Genomic DNA, 27,637 nt, shown 5'->3' on the forward strand with positions numbered 1-27,637 from the left:
TTTATGAAAATATACCGATGGGTTGGAGGAGAAATATGAAAGAAAAAGAACAAGATATTTTGGAAACTGATTTTATTATAGGAGGGAAAACAATTGATATTAGCAATTTAAGATCAAACAAATGTATTTGCAATTTCTTAAGGAAAAAGAAAGTGCAGTATTGATTAATCAATATTATGGGTTTTCTGTTAAGGAGATACAAAATATATTTTCAAGGCCAAGACAATGTACATTAAATAGCCGATTACGAGAGTTTCAGTTTAAACTGGTGCATGGTATTGTTTATACAAATCACCATCTTTCCAGGTTTGGTTTTACTGAAAGTAACTTATGCTCTTTTTGTGAAAAAGAAGAAGATACATACAAACATTTATTTTACACTTGTGAGCATGTGAAATGAATCTGGGAATTATGTGAAAAAATGACAGAGGATGTTGATTTAAAAAATTGTACTTGGGAAGAAATTCTGTTTGGGTGGAAGGAGGATAATAGGGGAAAACACCAGGGCCCTGTTGCATAAAAGCCTTAACCAGAGTTTTTTTTTTTCATGGTTAAATCCAGAAACTCTGGTTAAGAATTTTTAACCAGAGTTTTTCTATTGCATAAAGCTTAACCATAGTTTTTTCTCAGGTTAATGTTCAAGAAACTCAGGTTATTTAACCTTAGCTGTCTGACCAAAGGTTAAATATAAATTTCTCTGGTTAGCCCCATTTAGACTCGGCAGAGCTACCAAGGCTGCCATTCTGGAAACAATTTAGCTGGGAAGATTTCGGTGCAGGAGTCAGAAACGCAGTACAACAGCTAGTGTACACTCTACTAGATCTAGGCCTAACAGTTAGATCTGCTAGTTCTCTAATTATAAATTAGTTCTATCTATCGTAGGTCACTATCACGAGGCTTTATCAATGTAGGCCTTCTAATCAATCTAACGTTAGATCCAGCTAGGTTCTTACTTCCTAAATCCTAGAGTGCTAGACTAGTTAGAATCTACTCATCGAGACACTTTAGTTTTAGACGTATACTAACAGTTAGAACTAGAACGTTAGACTCTAGAACAATCTAGTTCTAAATTCTAGAAGGTCTGACTTTAGAGCCCTAGATACGTGAATGAAGGTATAGCACCAAAGAGGTAGATTCAATAGTATTAACGTTATTAGAGGTAGACCTAGGCCTACTGCAAGTAGCTGTAACATAACCGTTGGGTATAAACCGCGACCAGCCCGAACGACCTGTCCGTTCCCACTGTCGGTCTAACTTCGCGATTTTACTGCCATCGCGAAGTTCACTATAGCAACTGTGACGTCGGTGCGAAGTTCACCTAGCAACTATTGCAAATCCGGCTCGAGCTAACTTCGCAAACCAAAGTGTAAAGTTAGCTAACTTCGCGAAGTTAGATCACGTGACTGAGCTTGGGGTTCAGTGCCCGCACAATTCACATATATATTGACAAGCACATGGGGAAGTCGGCCTGCGGCTCTATTTTCTTCGCACAATTCAGGCATGTACAGCTCATGAGACACTGTATGCGTCTACTGTGGTACAAAACATACATTCTTCGCAATGTCAGTACGGATGATGTTCAGATGCAAATTTTATTGGGTTTACCTTTGCTATAGGCCCTACTTGGGTCATTCAATTCTGGTTTATTTTCTGTTAATTAAATCCCTCTACACTATCAACCACAATGAAAGTCATATTTACACTTCACAATACTGATTTCGACGCTTTTCTTCATGCGTTTCGGTTTAGTATACGTATCACTTAATGATCTTCTGTTTGTTTTTTGTTAATCTAAATTTCAGACTCTGTGCACAAAAAAAAAAAAAAAAGAAGAAGAGGGAATAATGTATACAATTTAATCAGACTTGAACCTCTGCCATGTTCGTGTCATTCCGTTAGCGGCGGTAGGTGAATAGGTCATCGAAATTGAATCGGTCTATACGCAGTTTCGCTATGCGCGACCAAGCCATTAAGTCCCTGCGCGAGATCTAGTGCCCTTACTATATGGTTGGACCTAACATCAACCGCCTAATGTTTATTTGCTTGATAAGAATACTTAACACTGAAATTCACGTAAAAACTTGACCTACGTGATTGAGAAAAATCCAGCACTATCAAATGCCGTTGTTCCCTTTTCGATTCGAAGTTTCAGTGCAAAAATATCGCCTTCGAACTTGGGTGGCCTCGTTTCAGCTCCCCGCGGTAAAGCTCCTTATTGAGATCGACCGCTGGCTTTGCATTGACAATGAACGCAAACCGAGTTGTATTGAACACCGTGTTGACTGTTGTACGAAGCTTTTTAGAAACTGCCATAGACATTACATTACGAATCGGTGAAAATACAGGGCTGCCAACTCTCACGCAAAAATTTTATTTCATTTGCACGCATTTCTATTGATCTCACTCATTTTGACTCCTAAATTATAGCATTGGCCTATGGGAGTCTCACTCTCAACTAGTTTCCAGTGTTGGTAGCCCTGAAAATATTCATTCGAAATTTTGTCCTTGATTAAAACCATTATTGACAGAGATGTCAAGTTCAAAAAACTTTTATGAGTGAGATTTTTATGACTCGGCGTCTCGGCGCTCGCGCGCATGCGCACGCGAACGAGGAGGGTGTCCCCCTCCCATGGTAGGGAGCTTTTTTAAATTATTAGCTCTTAATGATGCGATCTGGTGCATACTTAAGAGACTATTTTTTGACTAATTTTGAAAGGCAAAAGGGAAATATACCTTCAATTGCAACTATCACTCTAATCCTTTGAGCTATGCTTCTTATTTTTGGCCTAAATTGCAGACTTCACCAGATGCGTGAGAAAAATGGGTGTCATGCGTGAAAAAAATGGGTGCCATGCGTGAGATCGTGAGACAGACCCTAAACGCTTGAGTCTCACGCAGAATGCGTGAGACTTGGTAGCTCTGTATTGAACAGTGAATTTTCGCGTTTTCCCACACCATCCTCAGAACGGTCAAAGCCAATCCATTTTTATGTGCTCTGCGCGCAGTGAAGTACGTACTAAGCGTTCTGTGCGCCAATGTATACGCGGTCGGTTTCAAAAAGGGTGGTCGATATGTAGTAGATATTCTAGGGCTACCATACTCGTTGAATTAAAGAATGGGGGTCTACCAATCCCGTAAATAGGACCGAGAGGGATCCTACCGATCCTTATCCACCCAAGGGGGGCATTTCATGAAGCATTTTGTCTAGGCCTATATTTAAGTTATCGGAAAATTTTGCTCTCAGCCAATCAGATGCAAGGATTTCAGTAACGTTAGAGAGTGGCTTGTAACAGTATGGTAGGGGTCCAACCCACCGACCGGGTCCATAACGACCGACCGCGCATTATAATGGCATTGCGCGTACAGAAAGAAAATGTACGCATGGGACTACGCGCAACGGTGTTCGATTCTTCACTGGGCTACGCTACCGAGTAAAATGTGGCGAAAACAACTAAGTATTCCCTCTAAATTACCGAAATTTAGCAAAATCGAATAAGGTTTATCGTGTAACTACATATAAATATAGGCCTACCTTTGCTAGTTCTCGTTGTTAGATGTAGAGTATCCTTCCGTAATAAATTTGACGATTTTGACCGCAAAATTGTCACCGCCGCTTGTACGATCGTGCACATGACACACGTTACACATACACATGACATAAACATTTTGTCGCCCGCTACGACCGTACGAGTTGATGCAGAAACGAGAAATGAATGTGAAAAAACAAACCGACTCATCTAATTTATTTCAATTACGATGAAAAGTTTCCTAATGAAAATCAAGTCAAATTCATCAAACAGTCCTTCAAAAGTAATATCGAAGGATTCAAAATATATTCAAATATTATTGGGGAAAAAAATTACGACTAGAAAAAAACAGCAGCTTGTCGAAAAAACGCGTTTAAGTACGCTTTATACGTATTGTCAATAGAGGGCGGGGTGGTCGGTCGATATGAGCCCGGCAACTGAGTGCGGAAAAAATGACACCCCACGCGTTCGAAGCCGCCATCTAGAGCGCGTACCTCAGATCGCATTTTCAGTGCGCGCTTGTGAATCCGGAGTATTTTCTCCACACGTGAGTAAAATTCCAGGCAAATTGTGAGATTTTTCACGTTTCTGTTGATAGAAAAACGTTAGGTGTCCGATATTATGAACACCCAACCATACTAACACTCAACAGTTTGTCAGAAAAATATCCGACCAAAACGCTTCATGCGATGCCCCCAGGAGTAGAATTCTAAAAAACAATGATGATGATAATATACATAATGTGTACGTAGTACGTACGTGTTTACTCTATGATCCGACCCGAGGTCTACTTAGTACTTACAATGAAATGATCGGCTCTACAAAAACCGGACGGTCGTTTGGGACCTTGCAGACAGCCCTGAAGTTGTTGCCGCCGCCGACGCACCTGCATCCTCTTGCGCAAGAGTACACACCGGTGAAGAACGAAGCGATGACGGTCACAAGGAGGAAGGGTACAGCGATGTTCCTAATCCTAGCCATCTTTCGCGATGATTCGAGACTAGTCTAGTCGGTACCGCAATATGATTCTTCCACTCCCGAAGTTCTAGGTCGCGTCGTTCCCCATCAGTCAAACTTGGCAGTTGTGAGGAAGATCAAGAAGACGGGTGCATGCAATGAATGGGATCATCACACGGTACTTTATCACGTGCTGTCACTATCTTTTGTCAAAACAAAGGGTACGATACAAGGTATGCGCGCACTAATATAGGGCAGGGCATCTCCTTGGATACAGACAGCATTGTTGCGCAACTCATCATGGAAAGTGGGTCGTGTCACTCATAGGCGTACCCAGGATTTTTTTAGAGGGGGGTGTTTAAGATTAGATCTATTCTTCATTTTAACTGAAAATAATATTGATTAACAGGAGAAGCGGGAACGCTTATGGAAGTGTGGTGGAGGGAGGGGGTGGGAAGCGGGAAGAAGCTCAAAGGAGTTTTGCCGATGAGCCTGAAAAATGGTAATAACGATAATAATAATGACAATAACAATTATGATAATAATATGAATTCAATCAATTCATCGTTTATTGTCCATATGGGTATTTGTTCTCTTTACATGTAACTCAGTGGAAATTACATATTCAGAAGATACAGAGACATGTAGACATGAAAATAAAACATGCAAATATATGAAAGTGACATTAACAGGAAACAAGGAAAAGGAAATGTCAGATTTGATTATTTCATATCTATCTTAACTATTTCTGTCATTCTGTTTAGTATTATTATTATTATTATTATTATTATTATCATTGTTATCATCGTAATTATTCTTATTATAATTATTATTATTATTATCAATCATTATCATTATTATTATTATTGTATTGTATTGTGTTCACAGTGATCTCATCTGAAATTTCATTGTTAACTTTACTTCTCTTTTTTCACGGTATAGAAGTGTGGTTTCGTCAGCAAAATTCACTATAAGCAGGGCTCCACACTAACTTTTATTTTTGGTGGCCCAAAGGCAAACATCCGTCCTTTTTTGGTGGCCCGATCAGGCCCACCAAAGTCTTCATTTTTGAAATTTTGGTGGCCCGATGTGCGTTTTTGGTGGCCCCGGGCCACCGGGCCACCGTTAGTGTCGAGCCCTGCTATAAGCCTATAAGATAATTCCATCACCTATTAGGCTATCAGTCGAATCATGACTCTGGGCACTTCGCTTGCCGTCCGTAACCATTCTGCGAGCGAGCGACCGACAAGAAACTTTATTTTCTTTAAAACGTAGATTCGTCATCAAAATACAATAATTGATTTTTATTAAGTACATCTTCATGCCGTATTCGAGGATAGTTACCCAAATATTATGATATTCAGGCATCACGCTACTGGAAACCATCTTGTTCCTATTATAGATTTTACGAGCGATAAAAAAAAATTGGAATTTTGTATACTGAGAACAGGTTCTAGTGTATTGTTTCTCCATTCTCATGATGGTGTATCTTTATCGGCATCTTCCGTTCTCATAGTGGGTATGATAGGAATAGGCTATTGGTCACAGGCCATTAGCCACTGAAATTCATCTATTTTAGCTCAACCTCCGCCCAGTTCCTTGCAGTTATATTATATACTAAAATTCTTTAAGTAAAAGAATAATATGACGTTAGATAGAGACACAAGATACAAACCAATTCCCTTTCATAAGAATAGTAATTATTAATATAACCTGCATTGCTTAAGATACTTAAAATGGGAGTGAGCGAAGGGAGCGAACCCTTCCGGGTATTTCTCTTCCACTTTCTTTTTTGTTTGCTCCTCTTTCCTTTCTCTTTCCTTTTCTTTTCCTTTCTTTTCCTTTCCTGCTTTCGTAAATGTTTTGTTGTTGTTGTTTTTTTACCAGCCAATTTGAGGGGACATGTGCCCCCCCCCCCCATGCCCCTTCCCGTAAGAGATGCCAATGCGACTCATGGGCAATATGAACTAGAAGGGCCGTCGAAGGCGGCAAACCCACGCCTCTACAGTGCCAGAGCCCCCCTGTTGTTATGAAGGAAATTTATCTTGATTCTTTTTCTTACGAGTTACATTGAATTTTGCTTTAACCAATATAGATGTAATGTAGTATGCCCCTCTTTCGAAAGATTTAGAAAATTATGCCGTCAACTGAGTTACACGTTTTAAACAAGTATTTATTATGGTATAATGGTTATTTATTGAATGTTTTAACAATTTTGTATTTTTTTTAACTGTTTGTATTGGTTTTTTAATGATTTTTCTTCTTTGATTCCATTAACCCCCTTTATGGTATTCTAAACTCAGTTTTTTAATTTTTGGTGTGTCATTACAGTAATTTCTATTACACAGTTTGTTTTTTGTTTTTTGTTTTTTTAATAATACATTTTGTTTATGCCGAATTCAGAATTAAGTCAGTCTCCATGGTCTAGTATTTTTTAAAGCTTGCATTGTTTTCTGTATATTTGTGTTATACTTGTATATGATTTTTTCATATGAAGTCTATTGTAATCCTATGTTTTTATCATGTATATGTACACAGGGCTCCCCTGGAAAGCAGTTGTGAAACTGAGGGGACTAGTTTAAATATGACGGAATAAATAAATAAATAAATAAATAAATAGTATCCCAGGAAGTCACTGGGTTAAACATGGTTGGAGTGGTTGAAAGAGCCAAATTAAATGCAACTGATTGACAAATCGCCCTTCTCAACATGTATAAACACCGATTACTCAGTGTGTTTTGAGTAAGCCATGATATATTAAAAAAAAAAACAAAAAAAAAAAAAAACATCATGGGCTTTACATACTCGGATTGGAATCGAACAAACGACCTCCTGATTACTAGACAGGCATCATTTATTATCCACTAGACAACCGAGCTTTCGCCCGATAGCCAGTGTTGGTCCGAATCCCTTAAAGACCTAATAAAATGCTTGCAAAATGTTTTTATATGCAAAAGAAATGTAAAATATATGTCATGATTATCAATGTTAATATGTTGTCAGTGTCGTTCCGGTTTTTATCGCTTCTAGAAACTCCCCCAAATATCACAATTTTGGAGGACCCCGTTGCAGCTTTTGCGAAAAAAGATAGTCACGTGACCAACACCCCTGAACCGATTGATGACGTATTGACCGACTCGGGTTCGTTGAGGGCAGCAGACATTTTACGGCACCAGTGCCGTATATTAAGAGAGTCTGGCCAACTTATAAATTGGACGCCATGTCGTTACCCAGCGTACAGTGCGCTTATGGTTTTAGCGTGTGCGCTTGGAGGGTTAAATGTGTACGCGCAGGCGTCCCAAAGGCACGGTGTTGCTTGACTTTTCTTTCTCTTTGACAGAGGGAGAGAGAGAGAGAGGGGGGGGGGGGGGGGAGAAAGGGGGTAGGTTGAGGGAGGGACATTCTTTCATTCCATCCATGTTGAACAAAGCCAACAATCAATCATTTTTACACATTCAAATAGACACAAGCACACAGGTATACCGTATGAATAATAGGGAAGCTGTCTTAAAGGTAGGGGATACCTTTTACAGACCTCCCAAGATGCAGCAAAACATTAAATATGGACCTCAGGGGACTTGTTTAGTCCACTGCTGAGAAATTTGGAAGTCAACAGTTATCTACAATTTGAATAATGCACAAAACTCAACTACTCAGTAGTTCTGTGTGTCAGCCACACTTAAGCCTTTTTGTTGCAGTCTTCTGTATTTTTTTTTTCTATGAACACAAATCTAAAAGTATAAGAGCTGATGTAATAACATATAGAGTGTGTGGCAAGAATGTATATAGAAATGGTTGTAAGTTTTGATGAACTTTCTTCACAAAATATACATGACGGACACACATGCAGTGCATGGGTCTGCAAAGGTAGCCTAGTAATGTACTAGAATTTACAGTGAGCCCCCCCCCCCAAAAAAAAAAAAAAAAAATTAAATTCAAAATCTAACGGTCAATAAAAATGTACTCAATGTTACCTTCCACTTTCAATACTTTATGGGAGTTTCTAAAATGATACTCTCTTCAACATACCTTTGTATTTATACAACGCTTTATTTAAGGCATGCAAATGGGATTCCCTACCTTTAAGGACATAATTCCTGAATGTATGATGAATTATTGCTGTGAAAATAAAAGAAGAATTCACAGTAAGTCGTATCGTAAACTTTCACTAGACTGTATGCTATGTATATTGTATTTAGCAAGTTGTCCAGGGAACAAGAATATTGTATAACAACATAAATTTACAATTCTAGCTGTGCAGAGAATAGACGAATTCCACATTTATTACTGTTTCGCACGTGAATACATTGTAATCATCAATTACCATCCTATTTAGTCCGATATATGTATGAAACTGACATGAAGGCCGATTAGTATGTAATTCAAAAGGAATACACCTATTTTCAATGTACAACATGAAAAGTGACGTCACCGATATTAAGGTATGTGAAATGATCTAAAATTGTTTAAAAGTAATATATAAAAAAAAAACATGTTGAACGAAAGCACAAGTACTTTACCTGGATAACATAATATGAGGGATATCCTCAGTGACATCTGTACTAAATAATAATAATAATAAAAAAAAAAACAAATAAAGATGTCCTGATGGCGACCGGTACTCCTCCGCCATATTACGTTGTTCTCTTAGCAGGTGTAGAGTACGTCTTGACAATGTTACACGACAGTTTCACATAATTGGCAGAAAAAATGGCAAATTTGTCACTAAATTTAATGCGTCGAATGTTTACTTTCCTTGAACTAGGTATGAATGGATGTCTTTTATTGTTTAAGAGAGCAAGTATTAAGGAATTTGAGCATTTTTACTTTTGCTTACTTCTTCTCACTACTTTTTACTTACAACTATTTTCATGGCAATACTTTCAACGGTTATTTTTAAAATATATAAAAAATTCTGTCATTTCAGTATTTTAACCTACCTTTGACCATCATGGCCAAAATCTTCCCCTATCACGCGTCATTGTGTAGTAATGATGGCATGCAAAAACGTGTACTATATTCGGTTTTAAGTTTGTGAATTGGGTAATTTCCAAGGTATTTAGGAACTGCATGGGTAATAGTATTTCAACAATAGAGAGTAGAATTTTTACATTTCATTTTACCTGACATTGATCCTTGACCCTTACCCCCCTCCTATAACCCCCCCCCCCCCCCAAAAAAAAAAATAAATAAATAAATAAATAAATAAAATCACGAGAAAATCACGGTCAGGCAGTAAGTTTCGTTTGGAAATACTTGTACTTATACCTCCATATATTGCATATAGATATGGGGGAAATAGTGATATTTTAAGAATTTAACCATTATATACATGATTTTGACCTTTCACTTTGAGCGTGTTTACACAAAAGTTTAGGCCCTATAAGCTAAAAACAAAACTTCGTCCACTCACACAAGCATACATGTCAAGTTTCATTACCTCAAACGGTGTCCACAATATTGATTGCGATATGAAGGACAGACGGAAGGACGGACGGACGACCAAAACAAATGCCTCAGGCGACACTTTCGTATGTTATGGCGGAGATATACAATTTAATGTGAATCAAAACTTGGATAGTCTGAAAGACACCGCGAGGAATCCAAAGAAAACAAATCAGATATATTTTCCCGTCGCACTCTGATTTCCCGCTTTTTCCTTTGTTTTGGATCTGTCGGAAAGCGGTGCATCATTACACTAAGAGCCAGGTCGGTTAGCGCAACGCCATGCTGCGCAGGAAGGCATGACGAATCTTCAGTTTATGGCAATAAGATATCAAAATATATTTCGTGTTGTACCTTCTACTTCAATAAAGTCGACAACCTTACGGCAATGACATATCCCCACTGCACCATGACTGATATTCAGGGGAAGTCCCCAAGGCAAGCAATATTAGCGCGTAGCTGCGCGTAATGAACAATGGGCACTGCGTATGAGCTCTGCTCGCGCCCGCGTGATTGACTTTGGTAACAACATGGCGCCTGTAGGTCACGGGACCAGCTTTTGACCAATCACAGGCTTCAAAACACCTAAGCCGAAAACCGAGTTGGCCAGACTCTCTTAATACTAAGTATACGGCACTGGTGAGAGGTAAAGGAGAGAAACATGGTAATGATAACCAAGCAGAAGGTACGGTAAAGAAACACTGAAATTAATATTTCGTGGTCAAATTCCATTTTCAGTGTGCAAATTCCATCTTAGCATGATATGTTTATTATTGTAATTTCCATGGCCGATGCCATTCCAAGTCTGCTCTGGCAGTGATAAGGAAGTAGTGTCCAACGATTCCTTTACTTTGTTTGTATTGAACATGTTCATCGCAACAATCGTGATTTGCTTAGTCCCATGTGTGTAATTACGCAAACGTAGGCCCTAGGTCAGTCTACATCTACTAGTGATACGGTAGTCCACGTCTAGCTCCGTTTTTGCTTCGTTCATGCTTGCCGACTCACGACTGTAGACCTAGAGTATATCTGTAGATTTGTTAGAACTTGTCACTGATAAGATTGCGATTAAGTGAGCTTCGAATAACGGTGTGAACTGTCGGCAATATCGCAGAAGCCGCTACTAGGCGATCGCGTAGGCTGTCTAACTTTAGTGTCTACCAGTACCACTGTAGGGGACTAGGGGCATAGGGCCTAGACCTGTTTAAAATTCCAAGTTTGATCCTCCTCCGGACAGACGGATTTTCTGTCTAGAAACTCTAACGTTAGACCCTCTAGTAGACCTCTACTCTTCATCACAATCACATTTGAGTCTCTCTTGTCTAGACCTTGACTCTGTAGAACTGTTCAATTTGAATGCAGTCTGTACAATGCAGTAGATTCCATTATTTATAGATCCCTAGGCCTAGATCTACCACTAGTAACTAGATCTACTCGTACTACTACTAGACTAGACGCTAACTATATATCCTACAGTATGGCCCTGCGTTTATGTCGCTGTACACAAGTGCTAGCGCACGGCATAGGTCGGGCTAACTAGTCTAGATGCTAGATTGTGTAGTTACAACAAGTTAGCTAACGTCAGTATCGGAGATATCTAGTCAGTAGATCTAACATTAGATTAGTCAAGAACTAGATTCAGAGTATGGCAACGTAGCTTGCTGATTCTATTATAGACCTCGGGTATCTTTGTCTGATTTTGTTTTCGGTGCTAGGTAGTTCTACTCGGTATCCATGGTTGTTTACTCGACCCTATACGGATGTTGTCTCAAATTTCACTACTGTTATAATATTATAGGAACAAGCCATCCATAATTCGACTATAACACTGTCCTAAATTTGACAACCTGGTATGTGTAAAGAATTAATTCCATGCTTTTACGTTATGTCATATTTTGACTCGAGAGGTTGAAATGTTGTGCATTTCTTTTTTTTGTGGGGGGGGGGGGGGGGGAGGGGGGTTACAACAAATTGTACCAGACTGCACCAAAGTTAATTCATAACACCATATAGCCTATTTCAATATGCATCCCTCAATGTGTCGGTTACTTCAGGTAAGATAACCTAGGCAGCAGTGCAGCGTATGTTGTGAAGAGCGAGGTGTTCACAGTAACCATGTGCAAGTCAATGTCAATATCAACAATTTCCTTTACTGAGTTGGTTCCATCGTAGGTGAGTGATTGGAAAAAAGCTGGCAGTATTTCCTGCCATTTCCATGCAATTTGATATTACCTTGATTACAGTGAAAATCAAAATATTTCTACATGGGTATGAAAATACAATGTACAAATGCACGTCAGTGCCACTTCCTTTCCCCCCTATATGTTAAGTGATGACAGACAAATTTGAGAAAAGAACTAGAGCTTGATATATTTTATTTGTCATATCATATTTCTACACTACAGACTTTTATAATTAAACTTTGTAATCTGCTTTATTCTGTCATCAGCAGGGACTGGCTCTGAATGTGATGCACTCTTCCACTCAGTGGACAAGAGACCGTGCAACCCTTATGAGAGAGGTGAATTCCTGACCAGGCTTTGAGCTCATTGATTGACTGGAAAGGTGTAAGTTTCAATTCTTCATTTTTTTTTTTTTGTATTATCTATACCCAGTTTTACAACTCAATCATACTATTGTGGGAGGGGAAATTCATTAAATGGGGATGTGGTGGTAATGGTATTTCTGATCACTATACCTATGTACATTTTTATCCTTATGATGACAACATGTACTTTGAATGCTTATTTTCCTGATACCAAATGTGAAATTTCCTTGAATTCATATTTTTTTCTAGTGTCTTGAATCTGCCTCCTTCAGAGGAAATATAAATTCTTCTCTTTCATCTCTGTAAAGGATAGTCCCATACTTCCAGTTGGTGTTATGTGATGCAGCATTGGCAAATCAAAATCAATAAAATTGCATGTGATATCTCATATGAATCCAAAACCCTGAATGTGCAGAAAGCTCTGTTGAAACCAAAGTTGATTTTAAGTCAAATAATGTCCAACGCAAGTGTCGGTATGGAGACCAAAAATGCAAGTATTGTAATATTTAACTTTAAAATTAGCACTATTGCCCATCATTTTTTGTATTAAGTCCTAAGAGATTTGACCTCATTTATTGGCAGATTGACATCTATTTGCAACATGACTTTGTCTGAAATTTAGCTAGATATCAAAATGAAAAACAACATAACTTGGGCTAGAGATGTGATGTGATCTGTAGCTGTTCCATGTAATACAGACCTATACAATGCCCTCATGCTATGTCTTCTCTTTTATTTGCAAAATAATCTTTAGCTTTAAGTATGGCAGAGTCATTATAGAATTAATGTGATAGGGAGAAAAAAAAAAACTCAACCGAGTAATAAAACCATTTTCTGGTTCAATACGTCTTGAATGTTTCTCTTTTTATTTTATTTTTTTTTTCCTCAGAAAGGGACAATTGCTGAGTTTATTGGTCATGTGTCGTCAACAAGGAACATCTACAGCCACAGCCTTCATCCTTTCTATTGGAGGATATGAAACCCTATTCCTTCCTATATGCAGCCGTGGAGAACAGCTAGGGGACTGTCTTGTCCAAGCATTGTAGCTACAGATGATCTTGTCTTCAAATTGATCCCTCAAATCTGTTCAACTGAACCCTTATCTTTTCCAGCAACTTTGTGAATGACGTGTGACACATTCTGGGAGTGGAGCGCCTTTGAATATTTCTACACATAAATGACGCTATGCTGTTTCATCATCATCATCATCGTCATCTTTGTTCTAGATCTCAACTTCTAGCCACATTACATGGCAGAGTCACCATTTTCTTTTTTTTTTTTTCTTTTTTTTTTTTTAGAGGGATATGTGTATATAAACTAGGGGGATATGCAACTGCGGCATCATTCTGTCCTGCAATTTATGAATAAGCCGAGCCAATAGTGATGTAACAATTTATTCATCATCTCCAACCTCCACCTAATCCACGTAACCACACAAATACGACAACATTTGTTTCAGAGGTGATAAGGGAATGAAAAGTTTCTTTTGATTTTGGTCTCTCTGTGTAACAACTAAAGGTATTCTTTTTATGATTATTATTATTATCATTAACATGAAAATTTACATTGTAGGCATTGTTGTATAAATATTTTACTGTGAATGTGTTAATAGCAAGTACAAGAGCATGCTAGAAGCAGATTCCTAGAAACTTAAACCTTTGGCTGGTGAATACTTTTACCTTGAAACTCAACTCTTTAACTTTTGACACGATATTGAATTTTTTCTTATTATTGTGAATGTTTGTGAGCTTATATTTTTTTGTAATTATTTTGTGTCAGATCACTAAGATAACCATGGTATTATACAGTATGCATAATGAATAGCCGATTTGTTCATTATGTATTTGTTTTATCTGACTAGATTCAAAACGGAACCATCTGAGGCAATGAGTAAGCCATTTTAGTCATAGTCCTTGCTTCCTTCATTTTTCTTTGTCTATGTGTGTCAGAGTCATAAATCTTTAGTCTCTCCCACCCCCCTCTCAAATCCAAGTATATCATACTTCCTCTTTCTTGCTCAATTTCTCTTGGGATTTAATTCTTGTATTGCTCTTTTCTTACAGTGCTATGATTCTCTAATTTTCATTCTCCCTGGTGTGCATAATATGCTACTTTCTCTCCTTTCCATTTTCCTTTTTCTGCATATGCTACTTCACTCTTGACCTTTAACATTGAAAAAAAAAATTGTGTCTTGTGTTGGAGGCTTAAAAGAGGGAGTATCTGAATGCATGAGGTTGTCTCATGTTGTAATGTGTATGTTTCTACCATGAATGTGATTTGAATTTGAATATTTTTTTTCACTTGTAAGAGAAGAGAAAAGCTACTGTATATAGAAGAAAGATGCATATCAAAAATTTCATTGGTGTTGATTTTTATATTCTATTCATTCATGACTTCAATTTCCATTGTTTCTTCTATCAGATTTTAACACACCCAGATGCAAATGATTTGCCCTTCACATGTGAATGTGATGTAGTGGTGTTGAAACCCAAGTACAGGCTTTCAGATAATGTGAAGATTGTGTATTCATTGCATTTTTTTTTTTTCCTGTGGCATCTTGACATCGCCTGATTAAATTGCATGAAATGTGAATATTTTTGTATTTGTTGACTTATTCAAAGTGTCTCGAGTGCTGTAGTTGATTGCTGTTTTATCGAGAGCCAAGGTTGATGGTTTTGTTGGCACACTTTGAATTTTTGTATCTATGTAAATACATATGCAATGTTGTCATATGATAATAATAGTAACAATGATTATAAATAATAATAAAAGTGGCTACTGGTATAGCGCACAGGTCCACCTTTCAGTGCTCATGGCGCTTCAAAGATGAAAAGATAGATACATACATGTACATGCATGTATTCTCAAATATGTCAACAAAGAAGAAAATGGCGAACAAAAAACAAACAATACCAAATAAAGAATGCAATACTGTTCCGAACATTAAATGACAACAATTGCAGTCCTCAATGTGAGAGGAACAAATATGTTTTATAAATGTGTGTGTGTGTGTGTGTGTTTGTATATATATATATATATATATATATATATATATATACATATATATATATATACAGTGTATATACTACTGCATCATGTTCGCTAAATGCCCAAGGTGGCGTATTGGAGAAACTAGCACAAAATTCTGTACGAGGTTCAACATATACATTGATAATTTCATGCTTTGAGAGGTTTTTATATTATTATAATGGGCAACATGTTTTGTCTTGTCGTGTTACTACTATCCTACATATGGCACTTTGCTCACCCTCTTCTTCTTTATTTTCTTTTTTCCTTTCTTTCCTTCTTTCTTTCTTCCTTCCCTTCATGAGTACTGTACCTTTTTTTGCTCTTCTCTCTTTTCGTCTGTGTACTATACGAGCACATGACAAATTGTATCACTTCATTGCCATTATGACGCTTCTGTGTGAGGTCATCGCTATTATGACGTAACAATCATAAGCGCGCATCTCAGCGAGTGTAATGGATCTTTTCCAACTTGGGTCAGATCTGAATCAATCCCAACTTTGGGTTCAATTCCCAGCTTCGTATCGTTCCCAAATTGCTTAGTGAAACAGTTCCTAACTTTTTGGGAATGATCAATCACAAAACTGCCCCTGGCAGTCAGGCACAGGCGCAGAAAACTGCGCCTGTCGAAAAGCGCCGAATTCTGCTATCATGAATATTATAATGACAATACCCATCATGCAACGCGATGCTCATAGTGTAAAAGGCATGGGGAAAATTTTGGTGATGAAGACACCAAATCGATACTAATTTTGTAGCAAAATTTGAACCCTGACACTTTTCTGATTTTTCATCTGTAGAAAGCCAAATACCTAATCTTGCATAGGAATCCTTTCTAGGGGAAAATAACCTTGACAACTGGAGTAATTCTGGTCGGAATACATAATTAGGTAAATGTTTTTTGAATGACCAACGGTTTGCTGTCTTATTAGCCTTGCGCAACAGGCAATTGAATAGTGTAACAGAATTGATATCTTAAACAGCTGGTGGGGGCACTCTTTCCCTTTCTCTCCCCCAGCACAGCCACCTCCCATGTCTTAACACATCATATCTTTCCCCCTCTCTCTTCTGCCTGGTACTCTCCCCGGCAGGTTGGGTTCTTATCGGTGTTACGTAAACATAGGGCAGCAGTTTAAAACAAAGAACGTTTTGTGAAAGTGCGAGCCTCACATCTCTGTGGGGCCTATACCTCCTTGGTGTTGAACTGACCACGGGCAAAGAACAGAGGCAGGGGCTATGCGATGGGTATGAAAGGCTGTTACACTGCAGTTTTAGAGGAGATTCCAGCGAGACAGAGTTATACCAGAGATCCCATAGTTTTACCAGAGTTATCAGAGTTATTTGCAGATGATTTTGCAATTAAAGGCAGCATAACAGCTTAAGAGCAAGGTAATCACAATTACTCCTACTTCTCATTCTTACCAGCCTATTTCTTTGAATATGAATGAGCCAAGTATGGTCAATGTGGTGAGAGCTACATCTTTATTTTGTGCGTGGCGTCTGTTTGTGAGAGCGTGTGGCTCTGTGATATGCCTTTATGACGATCGAATGCCGTATTTCGATAGATGGTGATCCAGTGAAATATACATGGTATACTATCGTGTTTTTTTATTCTAAGGACGTTCAAGACCTGTCACTTTGACTGTCTTGCATACAGTAGTGCACTGCACATCAGTGAAACAGGCTGGGAGGATGGGGTGGGGGTGGGAGGGAGAGAGATGTAGGAAACAGTAACGAGCGCCTGGCACACAGACGGTATCAATGGAACCGACTGTTCGCAGAAACTACGAGAATCGATTGTAGCGGGCACACTTGCTCGGCGCTCGGGCGGATAACCCCAAAGTAGCAGTTTTCTGCGCCTGGTGGGAGGCGCAGTTTTCTGCGCCTGGGCCTGACTGCCTGGGATCAATTGAATTGATTTTAGGATTGATCCCAGAGCTTAGTGAAACAGGCCCCAGAACCCCAAATTCCGGGTCTATCGGATTGTATCCGATAGAAGGGCCTGTAGAAACGCACCAGTAACGGTTTCTTTCCGATGCAGATTCCGATACCGATTCCGATTATCTTAACCGTCTAATGAGGTAGTTCTTTCCGGGGCAGTTTCCAGTGTCAGCGCTGTAGAAACACGCCAGGTTCAATAATCCGATACTGACCCGGGGGGTGTTTCATAAAGCTGTTCGTAAAGTTACGAACAGCTTACGAGCGACTTGTGATCAGTTCTGATGTGCTATACTTATCAGAATTTCCATAATTCAGCACAAGAACTGATCACCAGTCGCTCGTAAGTCGTTCGTAACTTTACGAACAGCTTTATGAAACAGGGCCCCGGAAGACAATCACCAGTTTGACATATGTGGCCATGACTTTTTTGCTGCTACGTTTATAGTTGGGTGTCTCCAACACATCCGAGTTTCAAAGATCATCTAGAATCTATTCACAATTTGCCTGAGATTTGACTCACTTGTAAAGAAAATACTCTGAATTTTAGAATAAAGAAAAGACACACGATTACGAACAGGGGTGTTATTTTTACACAGTCACAGTTGCGCTGTAATTTTAAAACCAAGGCAACTAACACTAAGTTAACGTTAGATTCTAACTATCGTCTAGGCCTAAATGCTTTTTAGTTCGGAAAAGACAAACTCTAGACTTGTCTAGTCTAGCAAACTAGTGTTAGGATTTGTTTTACGAACTTTTAGTCGTTCTTCTAAAGGTTCGTTACTAAGAAATATGGATCTTGGTATACGAGTACGACGTTTCGTTAGTCCCAAAATGAAAGGGAATTCAAACATTTATTTATGGAAACATTTGAAGCACATTTTCTCAATCCAAAAGTGGAAAAGGTGAGTCCACTAACGTTACATTGCATACACGTAGGGGTGTAGATGTCTAGAATTCTAGAACCTAACGTTAGGTAACATTATTTTAGAGGTAGGGCCTAGGGTGCCTACCTAACAAACTTTACGTTAGAATCAACGCTATCTAACGTTAGGCATCCTAACATGTTAGTTCCTAGTAATCCTACTTCTAACATCTAATGTTGGAATCTAAAACTAACGTTACACTACAGTTCTAGTCAAGTAAAAGTTCCATAGACCCTAACGTTAGTTTCTACCTGAATTAAATCCTACCTGCCCGAAGAGGCCTATAACACAGTTAACAGTTAACGTTAGGCCCTAGACCACCTCTAGGCCTTTGTTCTAACTGTAATGACACACTACACAGTCGATCATAGTTGTACTTGTAACGTTAGGCTGTTTGTGTTAGACTCTTCTACTCTAACACTGGCAGTTAGACTTACGTATCTGTTAGATCTACTGTAGGAACCCCCCCCCCCCTACTAACAAATGTTCCACTAAACTTCCAATTTTTTACCTTGTACAAACCTACCTTCCCTTAAAATCTGTTCTAAGGATGTTGTAGCCTAGACGTGTCGTCTCGCTTGTCTCGTTCGTAGTCGATAGAATTCGTAATTTGTTTGATCGATCGTTTACCACGTGACGTCATCATACACAAGAACAATGTATGCTGCCAGCTACGCTGAAATACTGTTAATAAATGTTGTTTTTTAAAAGTCAAATTTTAACACAACGATTATAATATTACAAAGGAATAAATATTTCAGTCTATCGAAGCTGAAGTGTGATTCAAATAAGTAGGTTGCCGTGGTTTTACCCTCTCAAAAATTATTTTATTGGAATCCTTGACCCTCAAAACCTATACTTTGGTACAAGAATCACGACAATCGGACTTATAGTTTCCAAAATACACAGCATTGCTATATCACATGCGGCCGCCACAGGGAGAAACAGAGTGGCTTCCATATCAGAAATGCCTTGTATTGGCATCATGTACATGTGTACCAAGTATGGTGCTTTTACCATAATGTGCATGATTCACCCTATATGTGCTCTATATCCGCTGGACTAAAGATAAAAATTGAGTTTAGGGACTCCGAGGCTTCAACCCCCCCCCCCCCCCCAAGCGATGTGTGTGTGTGTGTGTGTGTGTGTATGGGAGGGGGGCTCATTTTAACAAATTAGGCCTAAGTGTATATATCACCGTAAAGAGGCAATCTGCCAATTTTGGTGAAAATCCGTCGTAGATTTTTCAAGAAGATGCTGAAAATGTGGAAAATTCCTCTCCTTGCCCTCACCCCCCTCGATCTGGAGACCCCTTGATCCGCGCCATAACCAAACATGAAATTTCATTCATTAACGCTATATCTTCATAGCACTAACTAAACTCTATCTTTATCGGTTTGACAGAAGAAGATTAAAAACAAGGAAATGTAGAAATTACGCGGTGCGTAATATATGTCCCCGCCGGAAGTAGCATTTTGTAGCAAAATGTGCAATATAGGTAAAAAAATCAAGGTCAAAGGTCAAAGAAGTCAAAGGTCAAAATTCTGTGTAAAAGTTTTGAAGCCCTCACCTAGTACCATCACATAAAGCAAACGGAATCGAAATCGGGTTAGAAATGGCGAAGGAGTAGCATTTTGTAGCCAATGTACAATACAGGTCAAAAATCAAGGTCAAAGGTCAAAGAAGGCAAAGGTCAAAATTCTGTGTAGAAGTTTTGAAGCCCTCACCTAGTGCCATCACATAAAGCAGACAGAATCGGAATCGGGTTTAATAGAAATGGCGAAGGAGTAGCATTTTGTAGCAAAATGTACAATATAGGTCAAAAATCAAGGTCAAGGGTCAAAGAAGTCAAAGGTCAAAATTCTGTGTAGAAGTTTTGAAGCCCTCACCTAGTGCCATCACATAAAGCAAACGGAATCGAAATCGGGTTAGAAATGGCGAAGGAGTAGCATTTTGTAGCAAAATGTACAATATAGGTCAAAGGTCAAGGTCAAAGGTCACAACTGAAATTCTGTGTAGAAGTTTCAAAGCTCCCATGTAGTGCTATCATATAAAGCAAACAGAATCAAAATTGGCTCATAAATGACAGAGAAGTAGCAAATTTAACATTTTGATCACACACGGACGCACACACGGACGGACGGACGCACGGACGGACGCACGGACACACACACGTACGGAGCCCGTTTCATAGTCCCCTGCTGGAACTCGTTCGGCAGGGACAAAAATCCAGAGTTTTGGGGACGCTGAAACTTCAACCCTGGCCCCGCAGCCCCACCCCCCCCCCCCTTCGGCGGTGGGGGAAAGGGGGGGGGGGGCTCATTTGAACAAATTAAGATCATAACTATTACCATAATCTTGCTATCTGTCAAGTTTGGTGAAAATCCCTCATATTTCAAGAAGATGCTAAAAATGTGGAATATCCCCCTCCACCCATCACCATCCCCCCCCCCCCCGATATGGACGCCCCTTGATTGGCCATAATCAAACATAACATTTCATTCATTAATCACGTTAATGTCTTCATAGCACTAACTTAGCTCTATCTTTTTCGGTTTGACAGAAAAAGATTTTTATAGAAAAAAATCCAGATTTTTGGGATATTAAAAGTGAAGCTTTAACACCCCCCCCCCCTCCACACCCCCGATCAGGGCACCCCTGGGTCCGCCATAATCAAACATGAAATTTTAGTCATTAATGTCTTCATAGCACTAACTTCATTAGCTCTTTCTTTTTCGGTTCGACAGATGAAGAAAAAAAAAAATCAAGCGTTTAGGGACTCTGAGGCTTCAACTCCTCCTCCCCCCCCCCCCCTCCTTAGGACTGGTGTGGGGGGCTTATTTTGACAAATTACGATCATATCACCATTAAGATGTTATCTGCCAAATCTGGTGAAAATTCGTAGTAGGGTTTGCAAGAAAATGCTGCAAAATGGAATAAAAAAAAAAGACAGATGGTCGCTAAGACAGGTGGTAAAGATGGTATTGGTTCGTGCGCAGCTTTGATTGAGAGTTTCTCTTCCATCTCTACATAATATAGGTGAAATGAATGGTTTGCACATTTCCCGGCAAAATTGAACATTTGCACATTTCCCGGCGTCACGTTTGAACATTTCCCGTTGATGAAATTTAGAGATTTGCACATTTCCCCGCACGACGTTTGCACATTTCCCGGCGCTTGCACATTTCCCGGCGAGACGTTCGCACATTTCCAGGCGTTTGCACATTTCCCGGCGTTTGCACATTTCCCGGCTCCACACGCCGTCAAGCAAAGCGCGAGGCCGAGTTATCCCCGAGTCCGAGTCTAGCCTGACCCCGTTCGGGTAAGTTCTGAGACTGAACGTTTTTGGTTAATATTTCCCATTTTCGTCGTTACCCATCGAATATCTTGTTATTACAGCGTTATTCCGCACATTTCCTAGGCATACGCTCACATTTTGGAGCAAAATTTGACAACTTTTGCAGGCGTACCAGAACTTTCTTTGGGCTTTAAAAGGGACTCCTGTACAAACAAGGAGGATTTTTAACTTTGGCATCCATCCCTTATTTTCTAAATTTGCGGAGTCAACCATAATGCAACCATTTATTTATCATTTCTACCCTTCCCATATCAAGTCTGCATAATAAAACAGCAGTTGCTTGAGAAGTACATACAATATGTTATAGGGAAATAGGCACTGACCTTTAATTGTGGTCTCCTCATAACAGTGACCATGTTATTTCACAAGCCATTTGCCATTTGGATATTGTTGTATTTTGACTATACACCTGTACCAGGTATGAATGATAAGATACGTTTATATTGATACTATTAGTGGTCAATGCTTCTTTGAAACATGTATCCACTTTTCAAGGAGTTAGTTTTGCTTATGATTATGTAGACAAGTATCGAATATGTGATAAGCTGCTAATTCCATTATTATACACCACGCCCACACATAGTGTGTACAAGTCAAAGAGATTTTTCTCCTCCCCACCACTAGAGGGCGGACTCTACAATGGAGTCAGTGATTTCATGGGGGCCGCCATAGCTCACTTAACAATGGCGGACTTTGCGTACTATGTATACATTTCTACAGCGCGTATTACGCGAACTTCTGAACTTTTACGCGAGTACGCACTTGATTTTGGCTGCTCCTCGGTTGCTCGTTTACTAGCGTGTTAGCACGAGGGGTGAGCCTAACGTTGTACCGCCTCGTTGTCATCCAATGCTCCCCTTGCGCTCACAAAACAATAGTACAGGGCGTATGAAGACTCCGCACTCTAGCAGTCACTGGGGAAAATCTCTTTGGTACAAGTTTACAAGGGATGTATAGACCGATTCGGGTTCGTTGAGGGCAGCAGACAATTTGTGGCACTGGGCGCAGCCATAAGCTCATTTTGAGGTGTCTTAGCCGACCCCCCTCCTCTCCCCCACCCCACGGGCAACATGTTTATCGCGCACTTGTAACAAAGGTTCGCGCACTAAGCAAGCATTCGCGCACTCAGTACGAGACGCCCATTGGCTAAAACAACCATGCATCAGTTTTTCATTCCGTGCACGTGAGAGGGGTGGGGAGAGAGAAGGGGGGGGGGGTCGGCTGAGACACCGCAGTAATGGCGCTGCCCATGCCAAAAATACACATAGCGCGTCACAGAATCGGTCTATAGAGCAACTGTGACATCGCCATGGAAACTAGTTCCAAATGACCTCACCTGGCCCAAATATCTGTCAACACTATTGTTGCTAACCATGCTTGCACCTGGTTCCAACCCAAGTTACAACAACTCTCTCGCTTTTTTAGGAATTGGCCTAGAATTTGGCATATGTGGCCACTATTACAGGTAAATGTGGTATGTAATTAATGTGTTGCCATGGTAATGAAAAAAAAAATCTATAGAAAATTTAACCAAAATATTGTAGCTCAAACTACTTTCAGTCTTTATAATGTGAATGGTAATTTGAAAACACAAGATACAATTGTCTTTAACTGGCATCTTTCATGTATCTCTTGAGTAGTGAAGATGTACCCCAAGCAATTTCATCTGTGTTCGTAAGAAGTGATCAAGTTATTCATAATTATCATACAAGGCAGGCTAATGTGTATCACTTCGCAGTTAGAACTCGACTCAGGAGAAATGTGATAGCATATACATGTACAGGCCCACAACACAAGAATTCTTTGCATTGCTCCCAGGTAGGCCAGTAGCCAACATACTATTCAAACATGTGATGAAATTCCACCTTTTCACTATGCACCTACATAGTACCTGTCACATGTGTGTATTTGACTTTGGAGTATGGATACAATATTGTATTATGCTGCATGGCTATGAGTAAAATGATTAGCAGTAGACCAAGCACTTTAAAGTGTACCTGAAGCATGTTACTACAGACTTTTGAAAGCTTCAAGTTTATCTTGAAACCTAAATCTATAAATGTTGACATAGCATCGAATATTTCATTACATGTATAATCTTTAACACTCAGTTTGTACTTTCCTTGCATTAAGTTAGTATTTGATGTCAGATAACTCAAAACGGGTCATTGCATTATATGCGTAATATGTTGCTATTCTGTTTGTTACTTGATTTTGATATCTGACTAGATGCTAAGTTGAACCATGTAAGCACCTAGGTGCCCATTTTTTTTTTTATTCCTTTGCTTATCCTGATTTGTGTTTGTGTTTGTGCAGTACATGTCCATATCATTGTAAATCTCAAGCCTCATCCACCCCTATGTATCCGCTCTTTCTTGCTCACTTCATTTGATGAACTCTGTACTGCTCTTTACTCTCCATCCTATTCTCTCCTTTATTTTCCCTGTCCTACATGTATGTATATGCGTATCCGGGCAATTGCCCCCAGAGGGCAATTACCTCCCCTGGCTAAATACTGGATAGTGGTAAGGTAAAAGTAAAGATTAGGGTTAGGATTAGGTCTAGGGTTAGGAGTTTGGGTTAGGGTTAGGATTAGGTTCAGGATTAGGATTAGGGCCAGGGGAAGGGTCTGGGGTAATTGCCCAGGGGGTAATTGCCCTAGACCCATGTACATGTCATACAAGTACTTTTTGTTTCTTATTACTTAGAAAGATTGATCCTTATGAGGTTTGAAAGATGAAATGTAAACAACTGATTTGTTTTATGTTGTAAAGTATGCATTTCTGCTAGGAATTTGCACTGAATATTTTTTTTTCAGATGTTCGGAGATGAGAATATCTATGCTTATAGAAAATAGGTCCAACATACAAATTACATTGCTGTTGATTATCATACATGTACTTGAATCATTCATAAAATCCCTTACATTACTTTGTTTTGACAACTCATGTGTATCCATTCAGATTTACAAAGTTGCTCATACAATGTCAGATCTTGTGAATTTTCCTTTTACATGTGAATGTGCTAGCTGTTTTGAAACACAGAATATATTACTTCCCTTCGCAAATGTTAACAGTATGTATACACTGTACTTTATTTCTGCAACAGACTGCCATATTAGATCACACTAATGAGAATGTATGTTGTAACAATTGTCCTGAATTAGTGTCTAAAGTGCTAAATTTGCCATGTGTGGTTTGTATTAGTGTATGTGCATTGTTTGATGTGTATTTCGAGTGATGTTTGACATTTACCAACATAAGTTGGTTAAAAGTCCTGTTAACTAATGTTTTCATTTGGTGGTTAAATTAATCGAAGAAATGATTGAGTGCAATTCCACAAAACTTGCTTTAAATCAATCCGACCTCAGTTGGCTTTTTGGTAATCACTCTTCCCAACAGTTGTGTGGTTCACTTGGAAATCGACTGTCTGTTAAAATTCTGTCCAGAGTTCTGAAAGTGTAAATTTTATGGTTTAAATACAGATATATGAATTTGAAATCCAAAGTGAGATTGTGTGTGTGTGTGGTTTTCGTTTTTTTTTTTTTCTAAGAGGACGCAAAACCGCCATTAATTTCATCCCCATGCATAATATAAAACACATGTGGTAGAGAGTGAAAATGTTACCCTTGTTTTTCCATAGGTAGGAGTACAGTAAAGTTACAAACCCAATTTTCATCTCCACCAATGCTGTACCATCCCTATAAGCAAAAAATTGAAAAGCTGATACTCCAGTAGTGATTGCCCAATAGTCTTCTTGCATGTTACGAATCCTTGATTCCCTTGATTGTATGTTTCATTTTGGAAAAGGGATTTTGTTAATTCTCAGACCCAGGTGATGTATTCACGGTATACATGTGCATATTATGTGATTGATTACTAGTAAACTGCAGGTGCCAAGGGAAACAATTTGATTTGCATATTACGCGCGGCAGACCGCTCCAGTGTGAACAGCGTGCCGCTGCGGCAGAGTTTAGCGGCAAACCGCTGCCGCTGCCGCTGCCGCAAAACCGCTCCAATGTGAACGGCCCTTTATTCGTCACGGATTGAACATGGTTCTGTCATACATTGGAATGTACGCGCTTAACATGTGTTATTTACTTGCTTTGTTTCTATGTTTCGAATTGTATTTTGATGACTAAAGTGTATTTTTGTGTGTGTGAAATCTGAGGGGAAAAATAAATGCTATTCAGTTCAATGAATTTTCAGAAGAAAAAAAAATATCGGATTTCATCACGAGCTTTGTTTTCATACAACTATGCTTGTGTTTAGATCTTGGAGGTAAATTCTTCAGACAACCACAAACTTAAAAGTGACTGGTCCGCATGCCTTCAAAGTATATCGTCCAATATCACGATCTCATCAACTTGCCTAGAGGACATCATCAACACACAAGGACTGACGAATTCACATCATAATGATTAAAATTCAACTGAAGAATTTATTAACGAAAACGGTGACATCCCGTCACAGCAAAACTTTCTCCATGGCACTCTTGACCCCGAGTTTTCCATAAAGTTGTTCTTTGTGTTCTCACTTCATTTTCAAGGACTTTCACAATGTCTTGAAGTCAAACATAAAATTCCCCTTTTTTTCAACTCAACCTATGGCTTACCTTCTGAACGGTATCGAGGACCCACTTTACTATGTTCACGAAGAGTTGTGCGTTACTGCACGCATGGGCCTACAATGCAGGTCCATGCTGCATGTTAAGAGGATTTTTATTTACCAATTCTAGGTGGCATATGAGTTTTAGGTGATCTGCCGGTATTTTGACTGTTATTATCGTAAATGTAATTACTTTGGTACGAACTTACAATTACTACCATTCGTTAACATAATACTGGCCGTAGACGTTGCCATAAATCTGGGCAGTGAAGTGCGCAGCCGTTAATGTAGCCACGCAGAGACTGCGAAGTAGAGAGGCTTCCCCCCACGTTATTGCGTCAACACTGGAATCCACAAAGTAATCGTGAACTTTGATCTGACCCTGTATCTTGAAGTCGTCCGTAGCTGTAAGTTGTCACTCGCTCTCTGTGGTGTGGGACCCTCCCACCAGGTTTGGGGAGAATCTCATGGTCCGTTTTGACGAAGATAGTTGTGACATGTGTCCACAGTCATGTAGACTTTCCCTCAAGTCTCAAAATCGTTCCTGGTTGCAGAGTCTTGAAAAGACATTAAAAAGATCGAAATGAACAATAAACTTCGCTTGTCTCGTAGAATTGTGTGTCCACACAGTTGAAAAAAAAAATGTTACTTGAAACAAATGTTTGTTGTCGTGTCGATCATCATTGCCTTGTCCATGAGTCGACATCTTTCTGTAGGTCGGATTTACACAGGGTAGTTTTTGTGGAGGACGTACTTGAAGAAGAGATCGACCTCGAACGGGTCATACGGATTCAGCCTGATCGTCAGGTCGTTCATCGGCAGCTGCAGAAACGCAAGTTGAGCCGCACCGTAGCCTGTAGGAGGAGTAGGTATAAGAAAGAGAAGGATGATGGTGGTGGTGGCAATGGTGGTGGTGATGGTGGTGTTTGGCGCGGTGATGGTGGTAATGATGGTGGTGGTGATTATGATGGCGGTGTGGTGATGAGGATGGGGATCATGGTGGTGGCGTTGATGGTGGTGGTGGTGGTGGTGATGGCGGTGGTGGTGTGGTGATGGTGATTGGCAGTGTTGGTGGTATTGATGGTAGTGGTGGCAGTGGTGATGGTGATGGCGGTGGTATTTATGGTAGTGGTGATGATGATGGAGGAGGTCATGGTGGTGGTGGTGGTGGTGGTGATGGTGGTGGTGGTGATGGTGGTGGTGGTTATGATGGTGGTAGCAGTCGTGATGGATGATGGTGCATCGTGGTAGTGGTGGTGATGTTGATGGCGGTAGTGGTGTTGATCATGATCATGATAATGATC

The 27,637-nt window shown here is 39.5% G+C and overlaps 2 protein-coding genes across 3 annotated transcripts in view; both read right to left on the minus strand.

Moving 5' to 3' along the window:
- LOC140233670 (uncharacterized) overlaps window positions 1–27,637 on the minus strand; it is a 173,559-nt gene that overhangs the window by 26,312 nt on the left and 119,610 nt on the right. Inside the window, exon 1 of one of the 2 annotated variants that reach the window (XM_072313768.1) lies at window positions 4,330–4,632. The exons of the other annotated variant lie outside the window; for it this stretch is intronic. Coding sequence (XP_072169869.1) covers window positions 4,330–4,508 — 179 coding nt within the window. The 5' untranslated portion in view covers window positions 4,509–4,632. Of the gene's footprint in view, window positions 1–4,329; window positions 4,633–27,637 lie in introns of those variants that run through there. 2 annotated transcript variants of the gene reach the window in all.
- LOC140234488 (uncharacterized) overlaps window positions 26,147–27,637 on the minus strand; it is a 35,659-nt gene continuing 34,168 nt past the window's right edge. The window contains exon 8 of the mRNA XM_072314532.1: window positions 26,147–27,187. Within this exon, the coding sequence (XP_072170633.1) occupies window positions 27,057–27,187 (131 nt within the window). The 3' untranslated portion in view covers window positions 26,147–27,056. The remainder of the gene's footprint in view (window positions 27,188–27,637) is intronic.

The sequence above is a fragment of the Diadema setosum genome, chromosome 10 (assembly GCF_964275005.1).
Source record: "Diadema setosum chromosome 10, eeDiaSeto1, whole genome shotgun sequence".
Taxonomy (NCBI): Eukaryota; Metazoa; Echinodermata; class Echinoidea; order Diadematoida; family Diadematidae; genus Diadema; species Diadema setosum.